This window comes from Acinonyx jubatus, chromosome D2 (assembly GCF_027475565.1).
Source record: "Acinonyx jubatus isolate Ajub_Pintada_27869175 chromosome D2, VMU_Ajub_asm_v1.0, whole genome shotgun sequence".
NCBI classification, from domain to species: domain Eukaryota; kingdom Metazoa; phylum Chordata; class Mammalia; order Carnivora; family Felidae; genus Acinonyx; species Acinonyx jubatus.
Genome location: NC_069393.1, coordinates 6,083,776 through 6,106,829, shown reverse-complemented (window position 1 = coordinate 6,106,829; position 23,054 = coordinate 6,083,776). Strand labels below are relative to the sequence as shown.

Below are 23,054 nucleotides of genomic sequence, written 5' to 3'. Positions count from 1 at the left end.
TCTACAGTAGTTAATATTTTGCTGCATTTGCTTTATCATGTACATAGTTGTTTCTCGATCTTTTTTTTTTCCTTACTGAATTTCAGAGTCAATGTCAGGCATCAGTACACTTTGGCCCTAAACACTTCAGCATACATGTCATTAATTAGACTTTAATGTTTGTTTGTGGTTTTTAATTTTTATTTATTTACTTTTTTAAAGTTTATTTAAGAAATCTCTACACCCCACATGGGACTTGTAACTCACGACACCGAGATCAAGAGTCACGTGCTCTTCCGACTGAGCCAGCCAGGCACCCCTCAGTTGGTTTAAACTGCATAAGGTTGTGTAAACCAAACTCCTGTCCCCTTGTCCCTTTCCTAGAGGTAGCCTTTTTTTTTTTCTTTTCTGTTACCATTGACTAGTTTTGCCTCTTGTGGGATTTTATATGTAAATAGAATCAAAAAGTACTCTCCTGTGTAAGGCTTTTTTCACTCAGCATGTTTTTGTAACCCATACATGCTCTTGTATGTATTAGTGAATTTTCCCTTCCCTTTTACTTTTTTTTAAAGTGAGCTCTATGCCCAGTGTGGGGCTCGAGACCTGAGACCAAAAGGGCAAATTCTGCCAACCGAGCCACCCAACGCCCCATCACTTTTCCTTTTTTTTTTTTTTTCTGAGTTGTATTCCAGCAATATGTTTTCTGTTCTCCTGATAGTGGGCATATAGAATGTTTCCAGGGTTCTTATTTATTTTTTATTCTGTTAGTGGGATGAATTACATTTTTTGGTTTTGAAATGTTAAGCCAACCTCCTATTCGTCTTGGTCAAGATATATCATTTTTTTTTTTTTTTTTTATGTTGCTAGAAATTGTGTTTCTTGAGGATAGCATGTAGTTGGGTCTTCCTTTTTATCCGGTCTGAGAATCTCTACTTTTTTACATGGAGTGTTTATCCATTTACATTTAATGCAACTCTTGAAGTGGTTAGATTTCTGTTTTTCATTTTGCTATTTGTTTTCTGTTTGTTCCACTGTTTTTCATTTCTCTGTTCCTCTTTTCCTGCCTTCTTTGGGTTTGAATATTTTTTAGAATTCCATTTTAATTTCTCTGTTGTCCTTTCAGCTACAGTCTTTGTATTACTATTTTTGCGTGTGTGTGGTTGACAGAAAGACTATAATACACATCTTAAACTTTTCTTTGTTGTTAAAATTAATGTGTACCCTTTCATGTAAAATATAAGAACAATACAGCATTACAACTTTTGCTTTAAGCAGCTAAATGTGGGGGCGCCTGGGTGGCTCAGTCGGTTAAGCATCCGACTTCAGCTCAGGTCATCATCTCACCGTTTGTGTGTTCAAGCCCTGCATCAGGCTCTGTGCTGACAGCTCAGAGCCTGGAGCCTGCTTTGGATTCTGTCTCCCTCTCTCTCTGCCCCTCTCTGGCTCGCACTGTCCCTCTATCTCTCTCTCAAAAACAAGTAAATATTAAAAAGAAAAGTACAGTTAAATGTGTATGAAAGTAATTTAGAGAAGGTATAATCTTTTATATTTGCCCACACACATATTTACCTTATCCGGTGCTCTTCATTCCTTCCTGAATATTGAAGTTTCCTGAATATGCAAGTTTACTGGTAATGAATTTGCTTAGTTTTCATTTTTCTGAAAATGTTTTTATTTTGCTTTTATTCTGTTCCCCCCCCCTCCTTTTTTTCTTATGGAATATTTTCTGGATATAGAAATTATGGATTGATTTTTTTTCTCTTCAATATTTTTAAGATGTCAGCTCAGTATTTTCTGGCCTCCATTGTGTCTGGTGTTCAGCCAACTAGCTTTCGTACTGCCCCCGGGAGGATGTATGTTATGTGGTTTTTGCCTGCTTTTCCTGGCTGCTGTGAAGATTTTCTCTTTATATTTGGTTTTAAAAGCAGCTAGATTGTGTTGCACTTTGGTGTGGCTTTCTCTTTGTGTCTATTCTGCTTAGGGTTTGCCAACTTTCTTGAATCTGTAAGTTTGTCTTTTACCAAATTTGGGAAACCTTCAGCTATTACGTCTTCAAAAAATTTTGCTCAACCCCATTTCTCCACTGATTTCGGGATTCCGATTACATGTATATTAGACCTTTTTTCTGTTTTTCAGATTTGATCATTTCCATTAATCTGTATTCAAATTCACTGACTCTCTGGCATCTCAAATCTGCTGTTAAGCCTTGCCAGTGAATTTATTTTAGATATTGTCCTTCTCAGTTCTAGAATTTCCCTTTAACTCTCTTTTGTAGTTTTATTTCTCTGAAATTTCCTGTTCATTCATATTTGAACATATTTTCTTTGCAGCTTTGACCTTAGTTATAATAATGGCTTTAAAATACTGTCTGTTTATTCTAGTACTTGAATCATGTTGAAATCTGTCTCCATTGATGATCATCTTTTCTCTTGAGCATGGATAACATTTTCCTTGTGTATCTTTTCTCAAGTAACTTTGGATTATATCCTAGATACTGTGAATAATTCATTGCAGGATCTCTGGATCCAATTATATTCCATGCAGAGTGTTGATTTTTGTTTTGTTTTGTTTTGTTTTAGGCAGGCAGCTACATTGGCTGAGAGAGACTTTAGACTTTTTCTCCTTTGCAATGGGCAGCAGCTGAAATCTCTGTTCAGTTCTTTGGGACTTTGATGGGCTACTTGGATTCCGTTTTGAATGTGGCTGTCATGATTCTGAGTCAGCCACAGATTTGGGCAGAATTTATATGAAGAATTTAGGATTCTCTCTTTTTGACCCTTTACTTTTCAGGATTTTCCTCACTTTGTAGCTGGTGTGTTTATCCCAACTCTGTCCTTTGATTTTTTTCAACCAGAATAATGGCAGTTTTTAATTAGAATTTCTAGTTGCCCTTGCAAGGTGTGCCTTCAGACTAAGAACCATTTAAAAAATGTTTTTTTTTTTAATGTGCCATACTTCCTAGTATTGATTTTCCTCCAGTTTCAGCCTGTTCACATTCCAATGCCTTCAGATCATTTTTTTTTTTTTTGGTTTTGTCCAGTGTTCATAATTGTTATCTACAGAATTGTTATCTATAGAAGAACTCAGTTTTTTTAGACATCATTAAACTTACTTTTGTATTATTTTGAACGTTAATTGTTAGTAACAGATACGGTGTTAGAGAGCAATCAGTAAATATGTAAATCAATTTAAGATTAGATTTATTTTTTTTGCATTTTGTCCTATTCCTGCCTTTTCTAAAGAATCTGTAGTTAGTGAATGTGCTTAATTACATAAATGTAAGCAGGAGGGAACAAATCCTACTAATGATTCCAGCCATTATGATTACAGTGAGAGAGCTTTATGAAATGACTCAGGTATGGGAGTTTATGTTTTATTGTGGTTAAGTTTCACTGATACAAAAACTCAAAACACATAACTAAAACAGCAGGTCTCTGGATTCCACTGTTATCCTGATCTAGAAATTAGGATTACTTTCGGATTTTTTTAACATTTTTTTAAATGTTTATTTATTTTTGAGAGACAGCATGAGTGCAGGAGGGGCAGAGAGAGCTGACACACAGTATCTAAAGCAGGCTCCAGGCTCTGAGCTGTCAGCACAGAGACTGATGTGGGGCTCGAACTCAGGAACCGCAAAATCATGACCTGAGCTGAAGTCGGATGCTTAACCAACTGAGCCATCCAGGCGCCCCTAGTTAGTGTTTTAGAACTTCATGACAACTTTCGTTATCTTAAATACCTATTTAATAACCATGATTTCACTGGAAAACGCAAATGATGTCTAAATGACAGGAGACCTGTATTAACTGTGGCTGGGCCATTGAGAATTATGCTGACCAAGACAGAAGATGTTTGCAAACTTGCTGCAGATGTACTAACATGAAGTCTTTTCTTTTTGTTTTTTTCCTATTTCTTGCCTCCTCCTCCCCCTCCCTCCCATTCGTAGGAGGCCCTCTTCGTGGCCCGTTTTAGTCCTCCGAGCTGTGGTGTGCAGGTGAACAAGCTATGGTACAAGCCTGTGGAGCAGTTCATCTTGCCCGAGGTATGGGTGATAAGGAAGAGGCTGTGATACCAGTTCAGTCCTTCGTAGGCCAGGTTACGTTCTGCAGAGACAGGCACTCTGTTTTTTGTTGTATGAGGACAGCTCTCCAGAGTGTAGGTGAAGCTACCGCAGTGCGTGTATTATGTACAGAGATGTGGCTCTCTGCATCGGACTGCCACGGAGCTCCAGGATGCCCCAGGGGCTGCCAAACCACACTCTTTGGAAAGCATTCATGTTACCATGGTTTATTTAGCAGAGTACGGCATGACTGTTTTAATGCCAAAGGATAATAATAGGTACGGGCTGATGGAAACACCAGATGCAGACACTATTTGAATAAGTCAGGTAGTTTAGTTAACCTAAAGATGGGGGTGGTGAGTGCAGACAGGATAATTGCAGAGAAATCGGCCACAATTCCAAGATGAATAAAGCTCCCCAGGTTATGGAACATGTCTGAAAAGAGCTGTCCCCTTCTAGATCCTTCTAGGTCCAGTCTTAAGTACATGTGTTCTAGAGATCCCCTCACCCACCTGCCAAGCGCCTCATCAGTCCTGCGGTGAAGCCACAGTTTGGCTGCTGAGCCTTGCACGGTTGGGCACGAACAGATCGCTCATCCATCAGCTTCAGCCTTTCCAGGCTGGTTCAGTCTGTTCTGAGTCCATTCCTCAGTTCAGTGCTTTGGAACCACGGTAGGGATCAGTTTCCCAAGCATCTCTGGGAGTCACTTTAGATCATCCGTAGAGTTCATGCCGCAACGTCAAAGGCGAGCTAAAACGTGGAAGCTAGACAGCTGATCGGTTCTGCAGGCTAACCAAGAGACATTTTCCTACCACTGGTCTTGTGGGTTCTGTTTACTTTTGCAACACATCTTACAGTACGCTGTGGATCTTTCGAGTTAAGTACAAGTAGTTGGAACTATCTATGTAAATTCTGTAGATGTGAAAGGGATCTCCTTCATTTCACCTGTACATGAACTTCTGCTTAAAAACATTTTAAATAAAAGCGAAACTAAAATGCACTGGGAAAAAATTTCCAATTTCTCAGTGTTACACAACAGCCAGTAGCAAGCATCCTCATGCTCCTTCCTCTTTGGTGTATGTAACGTTATTTTCTTAGAGTAAGTTGTTGGTTTGGACTTTCTACGAATTTTTGAGGCATACGATTTCTTTCTGGAGGGCAGCTTAGCAGTTTGTATCAGTTTGAGTCATCATCAGCATTATATGAGAATGCCTATTTTCCTGTGTCCTTGTATTCCTTCTAATTTCATATATGAACTTTTTTCTTTGTTACCTGATGTACCGTAAAAGGTATCTTCTAATTAAGAGTAGTGGCTTAGCTATGCTACGTATTAGATCTCAGCTTTTGAGGAAGCCATTCTTTGGTTTGTGTTTATTTATTTGTTTATTTTAATTTTTTTTAATGTTTTTATTTATTTTTGAGAGAGCACAAGCGGGGGAGGGAGTGAGGGGGGACAGAGGATCTGAAGCCGGGCTCTGTGCTGACAGGCTGACAGCAGCAAACCCGATGTGGGGCTCGAGCTCACTAACCATAAGATCAGACCTGAGCCAAAGCCAAGAGTAGGACGCTTAACCGACTGAGCCACCCAGGCACCCCTGACCCCTTCCTCTTAAAGAGTTTCTAAATTTTGCCACCATCAGCAGTATGAGCCAGATAATTCTTTGTTGTAGGGACTGTCCTGTTCATGAAAGGAACATTGGGCTCCTCGCTTACAGCACGGAGCCTGCCTGGGATTCTCTCTCTCCCTCTTTCTCTGCCCCTCCCCTGCATGCACTGTCTCTGTCTCTCCCAAATAAATAAATTTTAAAAAACAAAAAGAGGAGGGAGTCACAGTGTGGGGCAAAGAGGAAGAAAATAAGCTTTGATACTTCAGGCTAATCAGTTTTATGGAGTCTGGCCCATTATCTTGGTCAGCTGGAAGGAATTAAGAATTTTTATTAGTCCACAAAAATTACTACTTTCTGTTAGAATGAATGTCCTTGTTCTTTGGAAATACATGTTGGATGTCATGATGTCCACATTTTGAAGTTTTTCAACAGCGAACAACAAAAAAATGCATGTGTAAACAGAGATAAAGCAGATGTGGCCAAATGTTGACGCCTGGTGAGTCTAGGTGATTTGGGTGTTAATTTCAACTTTGCTGTAGCTTTGAAGTTTTTCAAAATAAAAACTGGCTTGAGGTCAGGATGGTGATCTAGCAATAGGCACTAAATGTTGGGATGGTGAGTGGCCATCTTAGTTAAGATTAAAAAAAAAAAAAGATTTTTCATCTCCATGGCCTGGTGATCCTTGTCACTTTAAGGTTCAAGCAAAATTGACTTTTTACTTTTCACTACTTCTAAGTAACATTTTTTTCTTTTAAAACATGCATGGGACGCCTGGGTGGCTCAGTTGGTTAAGCGTCTGACTTCGGCCCAGGTCATGATCTCACGGCTTGTGAGTTCGAGCCCGTATCAGGCTCTGTGCTGACAGCTTGGAGCCTGGAGCCTGCTTCGGATTCTGTGTGTGTGTCTCTCTCTCTCTCTGCTCCTCCCTGGCTCACGCTCACACATTCTCTCTCTCTCTGTCAAAGATAAATAAACTTAAAAAAAATTTTTTTTAAGCATGCAGTTATTTAACAGTGGCCATACCTCGTGGTGAGGAGGTAGGATTATGGATGACTTTTATTTTCTTCTTTTTGTGTATTTTCTAAGTGTTCTGTAGTAAATATATATCAGCTTTATAAAAACAAAACACTCTTTAAAAATTCTGTCCTTTTACACAAACTCCTGTTTTTGTTGAAATCACGTTTAATTGTGCATAGATACTCATTTTTGTTGCTTCAAGCCTAATTAGGCTTATTAACACAGGAAAAACGATAGCGATGAATGGTTTGCCTGCATATCATCAGCACAGAATGACAGAAGAAAAACATCATTTGTGCCATTTTCGAGAGAGTAGAAGATGATTTGTTCATCATCTTATTCCCTCCACACTTGAGTCTCCTGGAGTAACGTGTCAGCAGTAGAGCTTGTCAAGTAAGCAGGTCTTCTGTAATGTCTTCATTGTGTGACTCACTAAAGCATAAATCTCAGTGGGAGTCACAAATTTAAATGGAGACTACTGTCTGCTTCTCTTAAAATATTTCTCTAATTTCGTATTTTCGTTAATAGTGGAGTTGAAACCTGAAACTAATTTCAATGAAAAGACTATTTTTGTTCACCTGAGTCACTAGAGACATAATTGTTAGCAGTTTGGGTACTTACACACTTCCTGTTTATGAAAGTTGAAGTTCTTTGGCTGTAATCATTTCTCCAGTCCGTAAGAAAATTGTTAAAGTTTTTTACAGGTGCAAAAATACTATAGATTTAAGCCCATCTGTTGGTTTGGATGGGAAGTTAGAAACAGGACAGAAAAGAATTAACATGGAAAAGGGGTTATAGAGAGCGTGCTAGCATTATGGGTGAGATGACGTACGAGATCTCACTTTTCCAACTTACGCCATGCTGTTTTTCCTAGCTCCTGTTTGGGTTTTAGGGCTTTTGCAGGGAATTGCCATAAACAAGTTGTTTCTCATCTGAAGAGATCCCTGGCTTTCTGATTCCTTTGTATCAGAGCCAGGAGGGCATGTGAGAGAAGCCAGAGGTAGAAATTGAGCTGTGACGTGGAGGAGGAACAGGTGCAGCCAAGGGGGAGAACACACAGCTCCCCGCTTCCCTGGTAACTACAGGGTTGTGGAAGTTCAGCGAATGAAGCAGGATCGTTTTGGGGGCCAATGAGTTCTTCTGGCAAGTCCTCAGTGTAGTGCGCACTGTTGCTGTTGTTACCATAACCCGATCCCGGGGGTGCCCTTGGGTGCCAACAGGAGCCACAGGAAACAGCAAGGCACATAAACGTCAAGTGTCTGTCGAGCGGACAGGACAGAGAATCACTTGTTTTGTCATAGTTTCCAGGTATGTAGCTTCAAGGAGAAGCGTTCTTATTTGGTCATTATAGCTTTTAGGTAGGATATGGTTCATCTGAAACTGCAGTCACTAAGATTCCAGGGACCCAACTCCAAGGCACACTTTCTGTCCTTAGCTTACCTGACTGCATCTTTCTCTTTGCTTATATGATACACGTGTTCTGGTGAAGCCACATCCGGCCCACTCCTTCTTCCCTGGGGACTTCATTATCTCCTCCCTCGTTTTCCTCTTTTTAAAAAAGATTTTAAGTGATCTCTACACCCAAGGTGGAGCTGAAACTCACAACCCCTAGGTTAAGAGTCTCACGCTCCACCAATGGAGCCGGCTAGGTGCCCCTCTCGCTTTGCTCTTAATCGTTCGGATTTGATACCCAGCTTTCTGTTTGTTGTACTCCTTCTTCCAAGGCAAACTCTATCCATCACCACCTGTTTGCTGATGGCTCTTAAATCCAACTATGGCCCACATTTCTCTTAGGTACATACTTCTGCCAGCTGAACTTCTCCACGTGCATGTCCCGGGGCATTCTAATGGTGGTGTCATAATAGTAATAATATATACAGTTGATTATTATTATTGTCATATCCTCTCCATCCCATCTGTTCTCCTCTTTCCCTGTATTTTCAGTATTGGGTACTAGTATCTTTTTTCCAAGGCACCCAAACCAGAATTGTGGGATTTCTCCTCAACTCTCATACCCAGGCACTCACTAAATCCTACCAGTTCTTTCTCCTGAACAGATCTGGCATCAGTTCTTCCAAACTTTATCACTGTGGAAGTTTTAGAGGAAAGTACACTGAGGGCAAGAGACTATTTTGCCAGGAAAAAGACACATGGTTAACCCAGAGCAGCCTCCCGTTGCCAGGGGTCTCACAGTTAGCTCTCAGGTCTAGCCCTGACCTTCCGGTTAGCTCACTCGGAGACGATCAGACTCTCACTGAGTGACACTGAATAAATTCACAGAAGACCAGTTTGTAAACCAGAATGTCCATTCATTCATCTTGAATGGGTTTTAGCTTATTTAATTTGAAAGTCATGACCCCTACCTGGGGATCTCCTAACTGGGATCTCAGGCACCAAAAAACCCAAATCTGAACGGCGCTTGCTTGGTTTGATCATTGAATTCGATTACAACAGTGGGACGTGGCTCATTCAGGTAGGATGTGATAGGATGCTTTATATCTTCCAATTCCTGTGTCTTTCTCCCACTGGACATTGCTACATTGCCAGATTTCTCTCTTCACCAGCTTTTTTGGGTTTGGCCACTTGATACATTGTTTTAAGGTATTGATTTTACCAGCTTCAACCCCAGAGCACATCTCAGTTATTAGAGACATTGTTTCCTTTAATGTAAGCATTTCATTCAGCTCAGAAGCCAGTCTTTTTTTTTTTTAATGGAGATGTAATTGACATATAACGTATTGGTTTCGGGTGTACAACATAATGATTCAGTACTGCAAAATGGTCTCACTAAGCCTACTTCACGGCCATCTCCACAGTTCCGTTTTTTTTTTCTTGTGATGAGAACTTTTAAGGTAGACTCTCTTAGACATCTTCAGATACACATTACAGCATTATTAACTGTGGTCACCGTGCCGCACATGATTACATGCCCAGGACTTATTTATTGTATAGCTGGAAATTTGTACCTTTTCACCCCCTTCTGCCGTTTTGCGCATCCGTCCAGCCCCTGCCTCTGGCAACCACCCATCTGTTCTCCGCATCTGTGAGCTCAGTGTTTTGTTTTTGGCTTTTTAAAAAAAATTTAGGTCCCACATATAAGTGAAATCATACGGTATTTGTCTTTGTCTAACTTACCTCACTTACGCATGATGACCTCAAGTTCCATCCATGTTGGAAACGGCAAGGTTTCCTTCCTTTTTATGGCTGAATAATATTCCTGTGTGTGTGCATGTGCGTGTATGTGTGCGCATCGCATTCTCTTCATCTGTTCACCTGCGGACACTTAGGTTGCTTCCACGTCTTGGCTGTTGTAAATAATATGCAGTGACCATGGTGGCGCAGATATCTTTTCAAGTTAGTGTTTTCATTTCCTTTGGATGAATACCCAGGAGTGGAATTACCGGATCGTAGGGTAGTCGTATTTTTACTTTTTTCAGGACCCTCCATACTGTTTTCCACCGTGGCTACAGCCACTGTTTCCCTTTTCTACACACCCTTGTCAACACGCTTGTTCTATTTGTCTCTCTGACGGTAGTCACCAGTCTAACTGGTGTGAGGGGATAACCTCATTCTCTGACGGTGAGTGATGTGGAGCATCTTTTCATGTATCTGTTGCCTACATGTTGTCTTTGGAAACGTGTCTGTTCAGATCTTCTGCCCATATTTTAATTGGATTATTTGGAGTTTTGCTATTGAATTGTAGGAGTTCTCTATATATTTTGGATATTAACTCCTTGCAAATATTTTCTCCCATTCGTAGGTCGCCTTCTCATTGTGTCAATGATTTCCTTTGCTGTGCAGAAGCTTTGTGGTTCAGTGTGGTCCCACTTGTTTATTTTTGCTTTTGTTGCATTTGCTTTTGTTTCAAATCCAAAAAATCATCGCCAAGACCAGTGTCAAGGAGCTTACTACCCATTTTTTTCTAGGAGTTTTATGGGATCAGGTCTTATGTTCATGTCTTTAATCCATTTTGAGTTGATTTTTGTGTATAGTACAAGGTAGTGTTCTAGTGTGTCATTCCTTTGCACGTGGCTGTCCCGTTTTCCCAACACCATCTATTGAAGAGACTGTCCTTTTCCCCCATTGTATATTCTTGCCTTCTCTTCTGTAAATTAATTGACTGTATGTGTGTGGGTTTATTTCTCAGCTCTCTCTTCTGTTCCGCTGATCTTTGTGTCGGTTTTTTGCCAAAACCATGCTGCTTGATTACAATAGCTTTATAATATAGTTTGAAACCAGGAAGCATGATGCTTCCAGCTCTGTTCTTTTTTTTTTTTTTTTTTAATGTTTATTTATTTAAGAGAGAGAGAGAGAGAGAGAGGGCAGGGGGGCAGGGGAGGGGCAGAGAGAGAGAATCCCAAGCAGGCCCTGCACTCAGCACAGAGCCTGATGTGGGGCTTGATCCCAAAAACCGCGAGATCACGACCTGAGCCGAAATCAAGAATCGGACGCCTAACCAACTGAGCCACCCAGGTGCCCCGGCTCCGTTGTTAAGATTGCGTTGGCTGTTTGGGGTCTTTTTGGTTGGTTTCCTACAAATTTTAGTATTATTTATTGTATTTCTGTGAAAAAGCCGTTGAAATTTTGGTAGAGATTGCATTGAATCTGCAGGCTGCTTTGAGTAGTACGGACATTTTAACCACCTTAATGCTTCCAGTCTATGAGCTCGAGTATTTTTCCATAGATTTCTGTCTCCTTCAGTTTCTCGGAAGGCAGTCTTACTTGTTCTCGCCTGGACTCCTGTGATAGTTCCCCTTCTCCCTGCCAGCCGCTCTGGGGCTGTGCTGCTGCCGGAGTGACCTTTCTAAATCGCAGCTATGACGTGTCACTCTTGGGCTGGCAAACTTACGCGCCTCCCACCGCCTTCGAGATGAGGGACAGACTCTCCATTACAGCAGCCACAGGCGACCTTAGGCTGCCTTTTACCTCTCCTTCCCTCAGCCTTGCGCTTCAGCAATACTGAAGGACTTACCACTGTTCTGAACACGCGGTGCTCTTTCAAGTCTGCCTTTTGATGTGTTATTTCGTCTGCCTCTCACTTTTCTGACTCACTCACATGCCTTCAAGACTTAGCTCCGTTGGCACAGTCATTTGAAATTTTGTCCGAACTCCTCGAGCAGGATGGCTCTCCTTTTTACTGAACCTGTCGTGGCACATGGCGATGATCTGAAGATACGAGCGAAATTGCGTTTCTTCAAAACTTCGAATAGCCCGCAGCATGCTACATAGTAGACATTCAAAAACTTAAGGAACAGCTCATGCCTGAAAGAAGATTGACCCCAAATTTATTTCGTCGTATACATTTGTTTAGTTTAAAATTTTTTTCCCTGATCATAAAAGTACGAAAACACATGAAAAGAATACATATTCACTGTTGAAAACTTGACAGAATATAGAAAAGCTAACAGAATATGATGTTATCCATCTGTTTCCCAACATATTTGGTGTATTTCTCCCCGGTCGTGTGTTTTTCTTCTGTGGGATTGCTGTTTGTTTTTACAGAGTTGAGGTGCAATGTCAAGTTGAATAGAGTTAAGGCCACCCAGGGAGAACATAGAAATTATCTGCACCTGTTTCCAAGATAAGACAGTGAGATCTTTAAAGGGGCACGTCACTGCCTGCGTTCCTCCCAGGGGTCATAGAGTTCTGTTGTGCTGAGCAAAGACACTATGCTGTGCGTGCTGTCACCGACCCTGCGCACAGCCCTGTGAGGTCGGCACCGCTTTCTCTTTCGTCACGGTCAGGCAGTGACGACCCGCAGTATGAGTGTGGGCCTGCTCTCAGGAACCCTGGAGCTGCTCAACGTATATCAGGAGTCTCACCAACAATGCAGAAGAAGGATCCATTAGCTGAGTATAAGGTGACGCACTGTGCGGGGAATCCGGACTCTGTCCGTGTTTGTATCTGTTCCCACAGAAAAGCTGTAATGCTTTAAAAAAACAAACAAACCAAAAAAAAACCGGTAAACGGACAAGATCCCTGCTCTCATGGTGCTTGCATTCTAGTGGGAGCAGTTAGTTTGACAATAGGAACGTAAACAAGGGAGAGCAGAGTGGTAAGTGGTATTAGGAAAAGAAGGCTGATGCAGTAGAGAAAACGTGGCAGCTGGCTGCCTTCCGCTGGATCTCTGGAGCAAGCCTCTCTGGGGGGCTGACCGTGGAGGTAGCCTGAGCAGTAGAAGGGAGCAGCTGAGCCCCCACTGAGAAATTAGAAGACACTGGAATGTAAATGTGTATCAAACCTTGGGGCAGGGGAGTGTAACTTTCTAAGCCCCAAAGTTGATAGTAATAATCACAAAGGAAAAGCTTGTCAATTTTGACAAGATAAAACTTATGGACCTTTTAATTTAAAAAGAAGAAACAACAACCCATAGTGTTAAGTGGCAAACAATTCTGAAGAACTGTTTTAGCATGTAATATATACACAGGATTATTGATTACAAGATAATACAGATTAATAAGAAAAATAGAAAACTCAGCAGCTAAATGGCAAAGAAGTATGAGTCAGGAATTCCCAGAAGAGACTATATAATTTATAAACATCACTAGAAATCAAAAGAAACACAATTAAATGAGGAATCGTTTTTTTTAATCTACTAAATTGATTTAAACTTCTTTGCTTTTACCAATATCCCATACTTGGAAGAATACAGTGCAGTTGGTATTTTTGTAAATTGGGAAAGATGCTATCAATTAGTATAATTTCCTTTTGAAAAAACAGCTAGGCATTGTGTCCAAAATCCATACAAAATATCTCTATTTCTTGTCCCTGTAATTTCACCCCAGAAAATTTACCTTAAAACAAAACAAACTATTAGGGAAAAATAAACATTTACAGCAAAACGTGATTTATTAGCTTTTTTTTTTAATTTTTTGTTTTTAATGTTTATTTTTGAGAGAGACAGTGTGAGTGGGGGAGAGGCAGGGAGAGAGGGAGACACAGAATCCAAAGCAGGCACCGGGCTCTGAGCTATGAGCTCAGAGCCCGATGCAGGGCTCGAACCCATGGACCATGAGATCATGACCTGAGCCCAAGTCGGAAGCTTAACCGACCGAGCCCCCCAGGCACCCATCTTAGATATTTGATAGAGCCCAGATGTCTGCCAGCAGGGAGGTGTTTGACTCGGGATGCATGCATGAAATGGCATGTTAGATACATACAAAAAAGGATGGTTGTAAGAGCTGCGGTAGCTTCAGGAGATGCTTCAGTGTAGTGGGAAATGCAAACAGCAGTGTGCAAAATTGTCTCCACACTCTTTGTACTTGTTTTTTTCAGATGTGCATGAAAAAAAAAATGACTGGAGAGTATACACCAAAAAATGTCCACAGTAGTGTCGGAGTAGCTGGGATAAACATTTAACCAATAGGTCTTAGGAAAAAAACTAATTTTTCTTGAAAAACATACTTAAAACCTCAATGACAACAATAAAGAAATTGACTCTACTTCATCTTTCCACAAAAAGAGCTTTGAAGGTACAATCGTGTGGGAGAGCCAAGACCTCCAGGGCCTCGTGTCAAGAAATCTGCACAAAGTGACAGTAAATGATGGCGGGGGAGTTCTCAGAGTCATGACGGTAAGCCCTCCTTCTTTCCTGAGGTTGTTCGGCATACTTCAGCATTTTCTAATACATGAAGTGTTTCTAAATTTACTTTTACATCAACCCCGGGAGTATGGAACAGCGAATCGTGTGTATTTTAAAGCACATACGGCAGAAAGTGCCGAGTCACCGTAGTGAAATTGAGCAGCTCCAATGTTCTACGATCGTGTGACCCCAACCAAGTAAATACGCAGTTCTGCCTTAGGATAGGTGCCTTTCTATTTTGTCTTAAGTTTATTTATTTTGAGAGGGAGGGGGCAGAGCATGAGTGGGGCAGGGGCAGAGAGGAAGGGAGAGAGCATTCCAAGCAGGCTCCGTACTGTTGGCGCAGAGCCCAGCACAGGGCTCCATCCCACAAACCATGAGATCACAACCTGAGCCGAGATCGAGTCCGACGCTTAACCGATTGAGCCACCCAGGCACCCAGGATAGGGTCCTTTTTAAAACGTGTGATATATTATTTCTCAATAATTTTTAAGCTAGCGTTCTTGAAGGACACTTGCTCAGTAGTATTCAGAACATTCACTGTCAGCCCACAGTAGGTAGTTAAAATAGCACAGATCGGGGGCGCCTGGGTGGCTTGGTCGGTTAAACATCCGACTTCAGCTCAGGTCATGATCTCACGGTCCATGAGTTCAAGCCCCACGTCGGGCTCTGTGCTGACAGCTCAGAGCCTGGAGCCTGTTTCAGATTCTGTGTCTCCCTCTCTCTCTGCCCCTCCCCTGTTCATGCTCTGTCTCTCTCTGTCTCAAAAATAAATAAATAAATAAATAAATAAATAAATAAATAAATAAATAAATAAATAAATAAAGCAAGCACAGATTGAAAATAAGAGGGAGCGTTCGCTTTCATTTATAGTGCTGGAATCTCTGCTTTGTGTTTTTCTTTTATTCAGATTTGCTTCAAATTTAAAGTGACAGGTGAATTTCTCAAAGTAAATATGGGATGATCAGGTATAGGCAGACCTAAAATGATAAGCTTTCAGTAAACAAGTGGTGTTTGTGGTGGTGTCAGAAACACAGTCTTTCATTCTCCTTGATGCTGTGGTACAAGGATTAGGAAAGTACTGGGCATTTCATTTCAGAAGCTTAGTATATTCTCATTAATGTTAATCTTATTTACGTGAATTAATTCCTGAATATGAAATGAATATTATGTGGTATGTTGTCACCCATTTAGAAAACCACTCCTGGCCCACCATGAGACTTCTACTCCAGTGAGGAAGAAAGACAGTAGATGGACAGATCCACAAATTCAAATATAATTACAGATTTAGCCTTGTGGGTCATGTTTAGGATCTCATTCTTTATTACAAAAAGTCCTTTGTTTAAGATACATGTTTTATGGAATTTAATTATAGCTTTATTCTTTTCTTACCTTATTTCCAAGGCAAGTGCCTTCAATATGTTGCCTGCTTGGGGCACCTGAGTGGCTCAGTTGGTTAAGCATCTGACTTAGGCTCAGGTCATGATCCCTCAGTTTGTGAGTTGAACCCTGCATCAGGCTCTGTGCTCACAGAGGCTGCTTCGGATTCCATGTCTCCCTCTCTCTCTGCCACTTCCCCGCTCGTGCTCGCTCTCTCTCAAAAAATAATAGTAAATAAACATTTTATATATATATATATATATATATATATATATATATATATATACTATGTTTATATATATATATATATATATATATATATACTATGTTTATATATATGTCATGTTGCCTCCTTTTCTATTTATGAAACTTAAAAATATCCAAAATGTGTTGGAATTCTGTAGTATTAAGTTGGTTACACAAAAGGAAACAGATGACTTCTGCGTTGAGGACTAGGTTCAAATGTAAAGACTCAAACGATCCATGGTGGGGGTACATATAGCTGTAGAGAGCTAGAGAAAGCCTAAACACTGAGCTAACCTTAAAAAAAGTCCAGTAACTTAGTAGCGTGTTCTAGGAAACCCCATGTACAAAATTAAGGTTTTCATCGTAGATGCAGAAAGCTCGAAGCTTCCATGAGTCTTGCTCCGTTGCCAGCAAGTGACAATGTCAGAAACTTTTAAAAGCCAGAATAAAAGCCAAGCTGTGACCTTTTAGATAGAAGTTCATAAAAAGTACTAAAACAATGTAGGGTATGCGGTGAAAAAATAGAGAGTCTACTCTGTATTAGAGTATATAATAGAGAGCTTTCATAGAACTACAAAGCTGGAAACTGTAGCATTCACCTTCAGTGGTTTCCTCCACATGGAACTACAGACCGTATCGTAAATTAAAGGGCAAGTTCCCGCAGTCAGCTCAGGACAGTGTCTGTCTGCGGCCCTAAAACACTGCCCTGTAGCGCACAGCTGCTGAAAGGTCCGTTGGCAAGAGGACCAGCCAGGCGGCCGCCGTGCCTATAGAAGCAGTGCTGTGAACTGGCCCAGGTGGGAACATGGCGACTGCTGGGCGGGGGCTGTGCCACGCAAGTGTGCAGCACGCGAGAAACCCCGCACCCTGGGCAGGGGCATGGGGGGACTTGTGAGGTGGGGAGAGGTAAACTTTGATTAATAAGGGTCCTCCAGGGGCACCTGGGTGGCTCAGTCGGTTAAGCATCGACTTCGGCTCAGGTCATGATCTCATGGATCATGAGATCGAGCCCCACACCGGGCTGTGTGCCGACAGCTCAGAGGCTGGAGCCTGCTTCAGATTCTGTGTCTCCCCCTCTCTGTCTGCCCTTCCTCCTCTCATGTTCTGTCTCTCTCTCACTCTCAAATAAATAAACATTAAAATAAAATTTAAAACCTTTTAAAAAAATAATAAAAAGTCCTCCAGTCCTCAGAGGCAGAAAGGACCGTCGCTGACGGTTGGCACTTTCCACCACATCAGAAATCGTTAGGGCTGCATCTGAACAGTCTGTTTAGAGGGGCTTTTCTCTGCATGGTGGAGCCGAGGTTAAAAATGGGCCTGGGTGCATTTGAATTCATCAGTTTTCCTCTCCAAGAAATCAGAGGTGGTAATAATTTTTTTTCCAGCGGTAGGGTTGGGATGTAAAAGAAGATTGGTTTTTATACTCCTACTGTAGCAAGTTCAAGAGTATGTGGTCCTGTGTAAGTTGGAGTCTGAACACTGTATGGACTGCTATGTGCCCCTGATGTAGTATTGCGACTGGATGACAAAACGAGGAGAATACTGAGGTCGTCCCGATCGTGTAAGTCTAGCGCATCAGCTTCATAGGTGGATTTAGCTGCTGTGGCGTCAATTATCAATTTTGCCAGATCAGTTTTAAAGTAGGAGAAATGTATTTTTAGCATTGAAACGCTGAGCACTTGTGTTCTTGTTTCTTCCAGGCTGGGGAGGGCGCCTTGCCTCATGGATTCATGGAAGGTGTGGAGGGAGTTGCAGGTGGTTTTATTTACACTATTCAGGGTAAGTGGGCTGCTTGAAAGCTGAAGAGGGCCCTGATTCTTATGTACCTAATCTTACTCCATATTTTGACATAAAAGCTGATTTTTTTTTGTCATTAAAAAAAAAAAGCTTTATTGATCTATAATTCACATTCACTTTACACTTTTAAAGTGGTTTCCAGTGCATGAGAGTCCTGAAGGTCTCTCCACTAACTGCAGACCGTTTCCGTCACTCCACAAAGCAACCGTGTGCCCGTTAGCAGACACTGTCGTCCTCCCCTCCCCTGGCCCCTACCAACCATCACCTGCTCTCCGTCCTTTCTGACCTTAAATGTAAGGATTTATATCTGGGATCTCAGTTCTAATCTATTGATCCATGTGTCTGTCCTTATACCAGTACCGTGCTGTCTTGACTGCCTAGTAAGATGTGATGTCAGAAGTGTGAATCCTCCAACTTTGTTCTCTTTCGAGATTGTTTTGGCTCTTCTGGGTCGCTGCCTTTCCATATGAACTTTAGGATTGGCTTGTCAGTTTCTGCACACAAGCCAGCTGGGATTTTGAAAGGGGTCGCAGTGAACGTAGATTGTTTGGGGGAGCGTTCCACCCTGACATTCAGTCTCCGATCCGTGAACATGGTATCTTTCCATTTGTTTAGGTCTTACTAGAGTCCTTTTAGGGGTTTTGTGGCTTTCAGAACACAAGTCTGGCATTTATTTTGGTTAAAGTTATTCTTAAATATTCTTTTTGATGCTATAATAAGTGGAATTGTTTTTTACATTTCATTTCTAGATTGTTCATTGGTAACATGTAGAAATACAGTTGATTTTCATATGTCCCTCTCATGTGTTGGAGTTCTGCTGAATTCATTTATTAAGTTACTAGTTTTGTGTGTGCCTTAGGATTTTCCATATACAAGATCATGTCTTCTGCAAAGAGATAGTTTTGCTTTTTTTGTTTTTCAAGCTGGATGCCTTTTGTTGATTTTTCTTGTCTAAGTGTCGTGGCTAGAGTGTCTAGAACAGTGCCGAGTAGAAGTGGCAGAACAGACACCCTTGTCTTGTCCCTGCTCTTAGAGGGAAAACATTCAGTCTTTCACCATAAAGGTGATCTTGAAAAATCAGTGCCCTTGGGCTTTCTTGGCCCCCTGTGGCTGTCTTTGGTTAATCCTCCGGCCAGGCGGGGACTTCTGCAGAACTGCTAGACCCTGGCCGTAGAGCTGTCGTGGGCTCAGTGCTGCTTCTCCGTCAGAAGGGAAGAAGCTCTGTTCCCCTGACCCAGGCATGGTGCCCTCTTTTGGAGGGGGTCTGTTGGACTCAGCTTCCCCTCCTGCTTCACGGTACACTTTCTCCTCATAACATGAGTCTTTAAACATACGCTGTCTTTCAGAGTACGTGTTTCTCAAATCCTTCGCCTAATAGATCTCATTTCAAGGATGGGTTTGTTAGAAGAACTCCTTTAAGACTTGGGGTCAGAAGCATTCACTTAAAACTCTAAAGGGAACTTGTTATGATGGAGTTAGTGGCCGTGTTTGTCTTGAATGATGCTTATTTCATATCCATCTATGAACTGCAGAGAATTCTATGTCTGTGATCTTTAAGAAAGAAAAACCATTGTTGAGGCAGTTGCTATTGGCCACTGTGCTGAACATCACTTATGGAACAAAGGTGCCTGGTCCTGTTTCTGCCTTGATGTCCCAGAGCTCTGCCTACCATGGGTTCCTATAAAAGAATTAGGACCTGGCTTCCCTGAAGGCTCTCAGTGACCGGGGAAAGCAGGGGCCAAATTCCGAGGGGCGAGTCTGCGGGGGACCCCTCAATAGCACGATGTTCAGGATGGGACAGACCCCCAGTCTGAGGCCTCTGCATGCTGTATGAGGATGCAAATGGGCTGTGGCTTTTATTTTTCTGCCAAACGCATCTTTATTTATAGTGTTTCCTCATAGAAGTAGTTGTATTCTTACATCACCCCAAAGGATAGGCTGGGACAGGTACATAGGTTTGGCCCATAAACTTGCCATTAAAAAAACAGCGATTTAAGGTAGATCTATTTTTAATTTTTTGAGGAACCTCCACACTGTTTTCCAGAGTGGCTGCACTGGTTTGCATTCCCACCAACAGTGCAAGAGGGTTCCTGTTTCTCCCCATCCTCTCCAACATCTATAGTCTCCTGATTTGTTCATTTCAGCCACTCTGAATAGCACTGCTAAGAATTTACCCAAGGGATACAGGAGTGCTGATGTATAGGGGCACTTGTACCCCAATGTTTACAGCAGCACTTTCAACAATTGCCAAATTATGGAAAGAGCCTAAATGTCCATCAACTGACGAATGGATAAAGAAGTTGTGGTTTATATACAGAATGGAATACTACATGGCAACGAGAAAGAATGAAATCTGGCCTTTTGTAGCAACGTGGGTGGAACTGGAGAGTGTTACACTAAGTGAGATAAGTCAGGCAGAGAAAGATAGATACCATATGTTTTCACTCTTCTGTGGATCCTGAGAAACTTAACAGAAGACCATGGGGGAGGGGAAGGAGAAAAAAAAAAAAAAAGAGAGAGAGAGAGGGAGGGCGCCAAACCATAAGACTCTTAAAAACTGAGAACAAACTGAGGGTTGATGGGGGGTGAGAGGTGGGTGATGGGCATTGAGGAGGGCACCTGCTGGGATGAGCACTGGGTGTTGTTTGACAATGAATTTCATATTAAAAAAATGGCAATTTAAAATTTAGAGATCCTTTCTTAATTCCAGTCCAGAGATTTTACATAAAACTAGGAGACCAGTCTGCCCAGGGAGGTGTCTGCTCACCAGGAAGCTAGTCCAGCCCCAGGGAAAGTTCAGATAAGGAACTCAGGCTGTTTCCTAAAGGGCTCGCACACCATCTGACTTGAATATCTAGCACCTTCCTTTCTTCTACCAGTCCATTCAAGTACGTACTACCAGGAGCCTGTAAAAACCCGTTTAAGGGGCCCCTGAGACTTCTGTCACTAAACTGTTCTACAAGGAGCAGCCACTGTACTCTCGACAAAAGTTTGTCATAATTTTTTTTTTTTTTTTGTCACAGAGGCTAAAGGAATAAGGTTTGGGTGAGGGAAAATTTTTTTCAAAAAGAGTGAAATAACTCAAGTTTTGGGCTAAAGAAATGAAAATGAATAGATTGTCTTCTCCTGTACTTGGTATATCTGAAAATCTGAGTATAAATTAATTTTTAAAAATCAGGATCTAAGTGCTATTCAGAATAGTCACGTGGCACACAGATTCTTAAATTTTGTTGGGTGTTACCATCACTGTCTGGGCCCTACCTCAAGCCACGGAGTTGAAATCTTTAGGATTGGAGCTCAGACGTCTGTGTCTTTTTTTTTTTCTCCCCCTAATGTTTACTTATTATTTTGAGAAAGAGAGAGAGACAGAGCATGAGTGGGGGAGGGGCAGAGAGAGAGGAAGACACAGAATCCGAAACAGGCTCCAGGCTCTGAGCTGTCAGCCTAGAGCCCGACGCGGGGCTCGAACCCATGGGCTGCAGACCGCGAGATCATGACCTGAGCCAAAGTCGGACACTCAACAAGACTGAGCCACCCAGGTGCCCCCAGATATCTATATCTTAACAGACTCCCTAGATAGATGTGATGCTTCCAAAGGCTGAGAGACTGTAAACTCTGTGGTTCTTTTAAATAGATCATCAGGCTTAAAGCACACACAGATCTGTTACTTTGTGTTATTTTTCAGATACATGCAATAGAAAACAAAGCATGTGATTTGTCCATCCGAAAGGCCTATATTCAGTTTCCGCTCTTGCATCATTACAGCCATCCTCCTGTTCCTTCAGTCTTCTGACACTTCACTTTCCTTCCAGTGTTCAGTTGTGTATGTTTGTCTTAAAGTTAAAAGCTGTTACAGTAGAATGTAAGAGCTGGAGGGGACACAGGGTCATTTCGGCCTGTGTCCCTCAAAGGGCAGAAGTGTGTGTGGTCTGCCCTCGTCAGTTCGAGGAAGACACGTGTTAAAGATAGAGTCTTGGGCCCCACCCCAGACCTGCTGAATCTTCAGGCTTAGGCCTGGGGATCTGTATTTCAGTGAGCGGTCCGACAGTCACTGACGTAGCCTACCTCCTCCTCCTGCCGACGAGACTACAGGCCCCAGAAACATGGAGCTTGACCAGCAGTCGGAGCGGCAGAGGCAGAAATCAGGTTCCGACCTCCAGACCCCCATGTGGGCACAGAAGGTGGACTGCCAGACTACTGTGCTGTTTCTTGTCCTCACCCCTCAGCCACTCACTTTGTTTGTCACGAAATTTTCTCTGATTTGATCAAGACACTTGAAAAAATCCTGCCCTGGTAAAAAAAAAAAAAAAAAATTGCTGCCTGAAATTGACAGAAACGGAGGACAGTCCCTGCCCAGATGTGACAAGTGATTCATGAACTTGGGCGATAGTAAACAAATGTCTTCTAAGCACATTTTTATCATGAGATAAATACACCAAAATACACCAAATACACCAAATACACCAAAAATAGAGAGTGCTATAAGAAACGTCCACGTACTGGGGTGCCTGGGTCGCTCAGTCGTTTAAGTATCCGGCTTCAGGTCATGATCTCAGTTAATGGGTTCGAACCCCACGTTGGGTTCTGTGCCGACAGCTGGGAGCCTAGAGCCTGCTTCGGATTCTATCTTCCTGTCTCTCTGCCCCTCCCCCACTTGCATTCTGTCTCTCTCTCACAAAAATAAACATTAAATTAAAAAAAAAATCCATACTTATTACTCAGAATTAACAAATGTTTATTTTTGTCATATTTGCTTTTTAAAAAAATTTGTTAATGTTTATTTTTGAGAGAGAGGGAGAGAGAGAAACAGCACAAGCGAGGGAGGGGCAGAGAGAGAGGGAGACAAAGAATCTGAGGTTGGCTCTAGGCTCTGAGCTGTCCTGTCGGCACAGAGCCCCATGCGGGGCTCAAACCCACGAGCTGGGAGATCATGACCTGAGCCAAAGTCCTACGCTTCACTGACTGAGCCGCCCAGTCACCCCTGACGAGAGTGTTTTAAAATTGATTCTATGGCACCAGATTGTATATATCGATTAGCAATAAATACACCTTTTCCTCAGTGCCATTTTTCAGTGGCATTCATCTCAACATGCAAGATCAGGGTAATTTTTTTTTTTTTTTTAACCCCAGTGATTCCTGAAGACCAGCATCCATCCAGTCTGTTCTAACTGCCTTTTTTTTTTTTTTTTAAATGTTTATTTTCTTATTTTGAGAGAGAGTACAAGGGGGAGATGGGGGCAAGGGCAGAGAGAGACAGAATCCCCAGGGTCCACTCTGGTCAGCACAGAGCCTGATGCAGGGCTCGATCTCACAACCATGAGATCATAACCTGAGTTGAAATCGAGGACGCTTAACCGACTGAGCACCAGGGTAATTTCTTGAACTG

The 23,054-nt window shown here is 42.0% G+C and overlaps 1 protein-coding gene across 3 annotated transcripts in view; it reads left to right on the top strand.

Moving 5' to 3' along the window:
* The window catches only part of B3GALNT2 (beta-1,3-N-acetylgalactosaminyltransferase 2), a 59,758-nt gene that overhangs the window by 27,182 nt on the left and 9,522 nt on the right, over nucleotides 1–23,054 (top strand). For all 3 annotated transcript variants that reach the window (XM_015080714.3, XM_027046970.2, XM_053207603.1), the window contains exons 5-7: nucleotides 3,926–4,021; nucleotides 14,126–14,236; nucleotides 17,572–17,650. In XM_015080714.3, coding sequence (XP_014936200.3) covers nucleotides 3,926–4,021; nucleotides 14,126–14,236; nucleotides 17,572–17,650 — 286 coding nt within the window. The remainder of the gene's footprint in view (nucleotides 1–3,925; nucleotides 4,022–14,125; nucleotides 14,237–17,571; nucleotides 17,651–23,054) is intronic.